Raw genomic sequence first — 9810 nt, 5'->3', positions numbered from 1 at the left:
AGTTATGTAACTTATATGTAGTATATATAAGATATCTAAGGTATGTGCTAGCTAAATATTAAATGTAAATTGATTGTCGTTAATCTGATTCCGATAATGTGCGTATTTATTTAACCACTAATAGACTAGTTGAGCATCACAGTACATTAACAAAGCTGACAGTGTTCTTTAATATAACTGTATTATTGATTTGCGGCAAAGTTATGACACCGGATGAAGAGTAAGGAAGGTTGCGTTTCTTCCCAGTGAGCACGAGTTGTCCCGAGCGTAGCCTACTCCATTTTCAATTCATAATCTTACAAACCCAAATTGGATTGTTGATCTCGTCTGCCCGAGCAGCAGGTACGCACCATATATGTATAGCAAACAAATACTACACATAGCAGTAATCAACGCAGACACGATTTAGAGAAATATGTTTAAATGAAAGAATCACCGCGTGGTGGCACCGTGGCAGCTACAGATTCATATCGAAACGATGAACTGCTTTCAAAACTCATTCAAAGAGGTGGTTTCAATGTCACTGCAAAACTAGGCTTAACATCGAGCGAACGCTGTGTGCGTTGTGGTGAGCGGTTTACATAACCCGGAAGCAAAAGAAACCGGGCCAAAATGTAGCACAGCGTTAGATCGTAAATAACGAAATACAACGCTAATAATATTATAATATTATCAGATCTGCACAAGAATTCCGTAGGATTAAGGGCTAATTATGACAATTAGCACAAATTAACTTTGTATTTTTTGGGCACAGAATAACAAATACAGTATATAACACAGGAAGAAAACTGAAAGGCTGAACTTAAAAACTTTCATCAAAAAATAACAAGTAATGAATCCAGTGACAAAGGCAATAGCAGAGTGCAGTAACAGCTCGTAAATTCACTGTTATTTATCAAAAGAAACTTTCGAAAGCTTGAGTTTGATTTGTCAGATCGAGAACTGTGTTAAATGTAACCTAATTTCAGTTCATTTCGATGTTTAAGCGAAGCTTGAGTGAACGCATTTTTATATCAAGAACAGAATAATATCATCATCGGATTATGCCTGAATAATTTCACCAAAGCAATAAGATCTCATAACTTTTCCACACTTATAACTAGATACGATCTTGTTCTTAGGCTACTCCATGCGTTAATGATGGTAAGTTATTCGAATATTTTTGATCTTGCTCTCATGTTAACCTTATTCCTTTGACGAAACATATTAAAACAAACATATTAATGTAAACACAGATTGAACTCTATTCACATTCATTGGTGTTTTCATTTTGTACTGATCATTATATTGGTTGCAGGCTTAGTTACAAATGCCGTCATAATATTGTTCCTCTGATAAATCACTGTGAATTTGAACCTCCATAAATTTTTTTTTCACTTGGTTAAAATGCATAACTTTGTGGTAAATAGGCCAAGAGTTTAATTCTAAAATGCTAAATGTACATGTGATATGTATTGTTTATTTCAAGTGCGGAGGGGTAAGCTTGGAACCTAAATGATAAGATAAGATACCACAAATTAGCAATGGCTACGACAATTCTAGTTAAAAACATGTTTTTTGTTCTTATAATTGCTGACTAGTTTCAGATAATTATCAGATCATCCCTCTTCAGAGCGTAGATCAAATCGAATGAAATTTAGAATCACATGTAAAACAAAGAACTGCTCAGTTTAAGAACTATAATTGAAAACGTCGGGTAAAATCATACGGTTAACAACGGATTTAAACGAAAACCAAAAGGCAAGAAGTAGCAGCTGGGGCACAGCGAGTAATTGCAGCTTGCTATCAGAAATAAAATAGATTTTAAAGGAAAACAAAAAACGAAAAATATCCAATAAAAGAAACACAACGGGAAATTGTTATCCACTGGACATGTGATAAGACATTATGGACGGAGCCACTGGCAACAGTTTTTAAGTAAATGTTTTATTTAACAAATGATCTCTGCGTCTTTTGTGTTTTAAGAAGACAAGCCCAACAATGAGTTTTAAAACATTGTCGTTAATCGGATTAACGCTCCGACACCATTAGTCTACTTATGTGACGTAAATTAATTAATGTAATTATAAACAAACTTCTTAGAACGAAAATACGAACTGACTCGTACTCTGAGACCAAATCACACCATAGACAGTGATGTAGGTCAGCACTGTATTGTCCACAATGCTTGAAACGCAAACCTTTGACAAGTAACACGCCTTGCGCATCATGTGTTTTGTCTTAAACATCAATGGGCCGCTGCTTGTCATGTCATAAGAAAGACGTGATCTACAACACAGTAGTTGCGTGGCAAGAGCGTGGAAGTAATGGTGGTTTCGTAATACGAGACAACCAGAACAGAGAGAAGTGTACGGAACGCCAACGCCACAAAAATGGCAGTGTTAATTTGCATCGCAACTTTGACAATATAACTTTAAGAATTGCAACAAGGAATCAAAATTATATCCACTTTAGGAAAAGTTAAACAAATTCAGTGTGTAATTTCTTCTAGTGGTTATTTTTTTAAGCTTTTGGAAGAAGTTTTCTTCGGATCCATATGAAGTTTTACTTATAACGTAATGTCATAGAGTAAGTAAAGCAACGCTGAAATTTATTTGCAGTCGTTACCAACCACAGCGCTACAATAAAAAGCGAGAGCAGCAAAGTGCAGTATCGCCGACACCATACTTTGCTTTGTGTACCGCGCACACAGGCGAAGTGACGTCATTACCATCATGGTGTGCCTTTATTTCAAGAGGGAGACAGGTAGAGGCGGCTTTGTACAATCGCTAATCAGATTGCTGTAGAAATGAACGCTGCTACTATGTACGGTGGTCATTCTGCATATACTATACTATATAGCTTCCGGTGTTGCCTAGTAAATATCGCTTACCAATGCTAGATTACCAGTGCAGTGCAAATCACAATTGGTATTTATTGCGCATAATATGTTTTATGAGCCCATACTAGACATACTCACTTTCATGCTTTGTCATGAAATCGTGAATTGTTTACCAATACTAGCCTGCTTGAAAATTGTGTTGTGCGAGTATGTGATGTTTTTTGGTACTTGCAAGTAGGTGAGCACTGAACTAAGGGTACCGAACTCCTCAGTCTACAGTACATCGAAAGCTGTATTGTTAAAAGCAAGCAATGTAATGAGTATGTAGGTAAGTAGGTTTCACGTAATCTGAGGAATTAAAGTGGTTTCACATTACAAATTATTCACAGTTTGTCTATCGTTTTATGAGAATTTAGGCTAGACAGAGTATACGTACTCAAATTAAAATATCAGTGCTGATGTACTAGTAACTAGTTGGAGATTCCACAATGAAATGCTTAAGCAACATTTGGCATACGTGACAGAGTTATAAAATCAGCGTAAAAATGATTTGTGGAAAGTTATTGTAAATGTACAGTACATCGACGCATATGTCACAATTTTTCCATTTGCAGATGAGCTCTGTGAGCTAGGCAATATCAAACATAATTTATTAAACGCTAAACGGCACTATGAAACGTAGACATAGTCGTAGTTCGGACGGGTCGAGTGGCATAAGCAGCGGAAGTGTTTCTGTAGCAAGTTCAGTTTGCGATGGAAACCAAAACGATACCTCTGTCTCTATGACGTCAGAGACTCAGCTTCCAAAAGAAGAAACACTACGACTGAGGAACGAGCATTTGGGGTACTTTAGTAATACAATTTCGAAGCTTGTGAAACGTTGCCACGTATGGAAGGTCAGCCGTTTTTCTAAAATTATCGTATCCTCTTTGTGTTTAAAGGTCGCTCACCGCCCTGTATTTTCGCGAAAACCCATTGAAAATAATTCGAGCCGAACGGCAATACATGTACGACGAAGAGGGCAATCAATATTTGGACTGTATTAATAACGTTGCACATGGTGAGCATATTCGAATACCAACACTTGTTGCAGACGGCGGTAACCGCTAGTAACCGATTCGTCCCGGTTTGAACTGCGCGTGTAGGTTAAACAAATGTAATTAATTGTTGCTTTTGATACGCCCAAAGGGGGTGTAACTTTTACAAACCAATCGTTGGCGAGAAGTGGACGGGTTATTGAATTCGACCTGCGTCATTGTTGTGTTTGCTGTGTTTGCTGTGTAAACAATTGCAACGTCGTCAGTTTAAAGACTTTTCCACAACCTAGTTTATAATTAATTTGTCTTTTTACTACTTTCAGTTGGTCATTGCCACCCAGCTGTATCAGAAGCAGCTTATCAGCAGATGACACAGCTGTACACGAACAGCCGCTATCTCCATGACAACTTGTCAACATACGTTAAACGCATAACGCAACTATTTCCGGATCCACTAACCGTCTGTTTCCTCTGCAATTCTGGGTTAAGTATTTTCTGATTGATAAACGGCGGAATACTAAATGCTACCGCTTTTGTTAACTTTACCTCGTTTTATCACAGATCAGAGGCCAACGACCTGGCTCTGAGATTGGCCAGGGCTCACACTGGTGGCTCTGAAGTGATCACGTTATTCGGCGCATACCACGGCCACATTCAGTCTACTATAGATATTAGCCCATATAAGTGGAAGAATGGCATGGCCGACAAACCGAAATACGTCCACGTGGTAAGGCGAGCGGTTCTCAGAATGTTGTGCTTTTTTAACATCATGTAGCTAGTTGAAAAATGCCTAAGTAAGTTGTCTAATCATTCCGGTGCACTTATACAAAATATGTAGAAATTCCCTTGGTGTGGCTGATTCCCTAACTCAGGGTGACCGACTGTTTTAAATTTCACATGACTGTCATATGTTTGAAGTTTAATAAGCAACTTAATTCCCAGAAAAATTGTTTTTTGAAAAAAAAACCAAATTTTATGCATTTTAAAGCTTGTAAATCCAAACTTTTCTCGGGAGTGTGCCCCCGGTCCGTACAATAGATTGCTGTGCTTCCTGAGCTTTCAGTTGGCTGCAATAACCTTCACACAGCAGTCATTGACGATAACATTCTCCTTTGCACAGAATATACAACATCTTATCCAAATAACCTTTTTAAGATGTGTCATGTTGTTGTTTGAAGTCAAGTTGGTTACCCCTAATTTTTCTAAAATTTTGTAAAGGCTTATCGGTGGCAGTTTGCATCTGAATTTTTCATGATAGGGTCATTTCATGAAGTTTCATCCAATATTTTATAAATTTTGTTTTTTGTCCTACTTTAAATACTTTTTAAAATATGATATGAGATCTCCAAATATGAGGTAGTGGCTTTTGGGAGGTGTATAACACAGTTCTCTTTCATGTTTGCCAAGCCATTTCTTGAAAGTTATTTGTGATATTTCATTGTTATTGTAGACATAAATTATGAATTTAATGCACTCTCAAACAGCTAAACTCAAATTACGTGATTATGATTTTTATATTTTCAATGGATTAACAAAAATTTTGACTTTGAAGTCTCCTTGTCATTTTTAAACTACTATGTTATCTCGACCCCACTAATGATTTAAATATTCTTTAAGATTAGTTTTATAATAGTCCAACAACTTTTCTTTGGACAGAAAGTAGTTTTGACAATTTTTGGCCCCTAGGTAGCACCAGGAGATCTAAAAAAATTGTTGTTTAAAGTTTCTGTTTAAGCTACTTGGCAACACCATAATTAACAAGTGGATGCTCAAGAGTGGTATAATCAGTTCTCCCCAGCAAAAATACATGTGAAGTTTTATGTGTTAGCATGACCAACATTTTGAGAGAAGTGTATTATGATATTTGTAGGTTTGCATTTGTGAAGTTAAGTTGCCGATATGTAGAATTTTCCGAAGTGACCAAAAGAATTTTTGGAACCAAAGTGACCATAACTCTGCACAGTTAATGGCGAAAAATAAATGATGTATTCTTTAGGTCCATTTTTATGTTAACAAATCAAAATGTAAACATTTCTCAGAATCCAAAAAGATTGCTTCAGTGTAACATATTAAACATGATGTTTTTTCGGCTTGTCAGTTACAATGAACGCCATTCCATAAAAAACAAGAAAAATTAACATGGTATTAAAAAAACAAAAAAGCTTAATTTTGATTAAATTGCCAAATTTTTATCCAGTATGTTGATATTTTAGGGCTTGCTGGTCAATGTTCTTGGGTGTCTTTTTTAGTTAAATTGCCAACAAAATTCAAACCCTAGATTGAAAAATTTTAAATCATTGTTGTGTTAATATAAACTTGGTTTTCAGGGTTGGCATATTGCTAATTTAGACACAATTCTTCAACATAGTGATGAATTAATCATTGCAACATCACAATAGGAAAAGAATTTTATATACACAGTAGCACAAGTGACAAAATATCTAATTTTTACTCCATTTTTTTTCTGGTATTGCTTATTATCGCAGTAAGAAATAAAAAAGCAAGTTTCCAATACCCTGGAGTCCTTAACAACACCATAAAAACTGAATTTGCAGTAGGTTTGACACCTGACAGTACAAATAAAGGCTAAATTGATGAGGTTTATTGTATATAGAGTTAGAAGATGTTTCTGATTACAGTAATATGCATATGGAACGTATAAATACTTTTATATGTTAAAAATATGGTAATATTTCTGCATTCTTGTCTAGGCACCAAACCCTGACATGTATCGTGGCCCTCATGCTAATTCTGCTTCGCCTGGCCGTGATTATGCTCTTGAGGTGAAGAAGATCATTGACACCATCAAGCTGGATGGTAAACAGGTAAAGTTCCTAAATATGTATCATACTCTATGCTTAGTAACAATTTTCTTATTTGTATGCAACTTTGTTTTGCTTGATGATGCTGGTTATAAGCGTACATTCATGTTAACAGCCAGATATGTTTTATCGTGGGGTGAAAGTAAATGTTTTTGAAAGCTAAAAATTTGATTGCAAACCCCTTTGTTTTGAAATGTAGTTCTAAATCACTGTCAGAGTTTGCTAATACAGGTAAGTTTTCTGGCAGGAGTGACTATGGTATGATGGCTGATAGCGGTTGTCGATAAACTATAAGTTAGACCTAGAGTGTAGTGTTAGATATTCTTCTTGTTACCCAGTTGTCGGCCTTCATAATGGAATCACTCCAGAGCTGTGCTGGTCAGGTCCTTCCTCCGCCAGGCTACATGACCGAGGCGTTCAGGTTGGACAGCGAATGGTCACATGACTTTTGTACAGTTGCTAAAAGCAGTTGAATGACACCGTCGCAGTTTTTGTTTTGATGACTCATATTTTTCCTGTTCGTTTTTCTGCTTTGTTATTGCCAACCCATTGGCAAAGTATTGCAGAATTTGCTTTAAAACAACTGTCAAGTATTTTGGTTGTACATCGAAAAATTGCTTGTGACTGTTTTTTGAGTAGAGATAATCATAGATTATAGAGTACAAAGGCCAATGCTGATTTGGCAATATTGTGTTCTTATAAAAATATTAAGTTTCTTTTCGTATGCATATCATGCAATTTAGCTAGAAAAACATGCACAAAATCTCATTTGTAATTGGCCCGGCTGTTTACTAGAATTTGGTTTGAACATCAATAGACACCTGGCACCAGAATTTAATTCTCTGCGGCCATTTCAAGTGGTCTACCACTGTATAAAACAGAGATGTTTTTGTTCAGATATGTACGGGAAGCAGGCGGTGTGTGTATCGCCGATGAAGTTCAAGTAGGATTCGGAAGAGTTGGATCACATTACTGGGGTTTTGAAACTCAGGTAAGGCAATGTAGCAAGACTAGATACCCAGTCACATAGTAGATTATATATTCACCAATTCCTTGATTGTATATTCCTACCATAAATACCGGCTATTCATGAGAACGAAATCTGTGTTTGTAAACAGGATGTCATTCCTGACATCGTTACGATCGGCAAACCGATGGGAAATGGTCATCCCATTGCTGGTGTTATCACAACAAAAGCTATTGCTGACAGCTTGGGCAACATTGTGTCATCCTACTTCAACACGGTGAATAGATGTATCTCTGGTGACTTTATTTGCCTAATTTCAGAATTTTAGTAGCGGATAATATGCAACAATATTGCGTGTAAATGCTTAACGATGACGTTTTTGCCTTATACAACAAGATGTTACATATTTTGCTTGTTTTCAAGATTCCTGACTCCCAACGCTGAAATAACTCAAAATTTCCAATAGAAAAACCGAACTAAAAATTTTTGGGCAAATTCTTCAACTCAATTTAATGCTATTGCCCTAACTCTCAAAATATATCAGAATTTAAAACCGCTATCTCTTAGGTGGTAGTATTACTCCGTTGTAGGTATATTTACGTGTTTCCAATGCGACTACACATTTCTTGTTGTAGTATGGCGGCAACCCGGTATCCTGCGCAATTGGTCACGCAGTTCTCGACGTGATAGAAGATGAGCAGCTGAAGAAGAACGCCCAGGAAGTCGGCGAATATGCTGTAAAAGAGCTTCAAAAGCTCGAGCTTAAACACAAAATCATCGGAGACGTGAGGTAATGTTGCTTGGAAAGTTACAAGAATTAATTTTCGCACATCTGTATGTAGTACAATTGTAATTTGCAGAAAATATACAGTAAATCATAATTCTTTGTATTACACGTACGCAGGGGAATGGGCTTGTTTGTTGGAATTGAAATAGTGAAAAACAGGTCGACGCGAGAGCCCGGCACCGCAGTTGCGAATGAGATTCACAGAAGGTCATTTGCCGATAAATTCTTGTGGTTTCAGAGAAAATAAACCATTTAGACGAATTTGATAAAACATGCGTTACACTCTCTTACATATAGTTGTCATTTCATTTATATAAGTATTTTAACAGGATGAAAAATCGACGTATCATAATCTCGGTTGACGGCGCGTTCGACAATGTCTTGAAGATGAAACCACCCATGTGCTTTTCGCGGAGTAACGTTGATCACGTGGTTTGGGTAAGTACACAAGTAAATGAGGTCTCCCAAGTCGAGGAAAATTTTTTATTCGCGCATCTAAAACACGCCAAGATTGTTAGGTAATAAGATTGACTCCAACTATTTCATAGAGAAAAATCGTTCATTCGAAGATATTTATTACTATAGCTATTTTCACACTTTCTTGTTAATTAACGTAGCTTTTGTGACGTAATAACCTAAATCTTCCTTGTAATCTAAATCTAATTAAACCCTAAATGCCCATAATCAACTTTTCGCGTACCTATTCTCGTATACTAACCGCTTGTCTTTAACAACGGGCTGCATGGCCTACTATCGGTCACTCTTTTCTATCAAACCCCAACTTTTATTTTCCAAGTCGCTCGACGAAGTAATGAGTGAGATTGCTACCTCGGATGTTATTAAGCCGCTCAAGCCCAGCACTGGGACAAGTCACCTTGAGGAAGTTAATGTGTCGCATTTATCAGCAGCAACAAACTGATAATCGTTACGAGTTATATTAATTCTTATATATTTCTCTTTGTGAAAGCAGCTTTATAAGTTGTTTCAGCATTTATATATGGTATGTAATGAAAACTGTGTTTACTGTGGTGGAAAGTTTGTTAATAGCAGACAATTTATAAAATGTTTTTACATGTTGTAAACTTTTCTTGCTTGTCGAACAAGCCTTTCTCTTTTATCTGGGAAACTTGTTTATAGTTTTGTTACTTGTACCGTATCATTCGATTTTGGGCATTGGCTGGGCGAAAAGTAACGTAATAGTATAGTACAGTGGTTTTCAACCTGGGGGTCATTAGCCTTTTTATAGATGTCGCGAGAGCTTTCAATGAGTATAGAGTTAATACATGAGCCTTTGTTTAAGTACGTAGTACATGTGTGAATAAAGATGATAATCAGCTTCGATCAGTGAAAAACCACCGATGTGTTTGTGTGCATTT

At 36.6% G+C, this 9810-nt stretch overlaps 1 protein-coding gene across 1 annotated transcript; it reads left to right on the top strand.

Moving 5' to 3' along the window:
• The first annotated feature begins 3416 nt into the window (after window positions 1–3416).
• LOC143445387 (5-phosphohydroxy-L-lysine phospho-lyase-like) lies at window positions 3417–9789 on the top strand. The gene is made up of 12 exons (XM_076944454.1): window positions 3417–3665; window positions 3763–3881; window positions 4182–4341; window positions 4420–4585; window positions 6570–6683; window positions 7019–7101; window positions 7578–7671; window positions 7799–7924; window positions 8283–8437; window positions 8552–8641; window positions 8764–8872; window positions 9231–9789. Exons 1-12 carry the CDS (start codon window positions 3493–3495, stop codon window positions 9351–9353), a joined length of 1512 nt encoding a protein of 503 aa, XP_076800569.1. The 5' UTR covers window positions 3417–3492; the 3' UTR covers window positions 9354–9789.
• Window positions 9790–9810: the final 21 nt, after the last annotated feature.

The sequence above is a fragment of the Clavelina lepadiformis genome, chromosome 2 (assembly GCF_947623445.1).
Source record: "Clavelina lepadiformis chromosome 2, kaClaLepa1.1, whole genome shotgun sequence".
Taxonomy (NCBI): domain Eukaryota; kingdom Metazoa; phylum Chordata; class Ascidiacea; order Aplousobranchia; family Clavelinidae; genus Clavelina; species Clavelina lepadiformis.
Note: the sequence above shows the minus strand (reverse complement) of the source record. Positions and strands in the feature narration are given on the sequence as shown.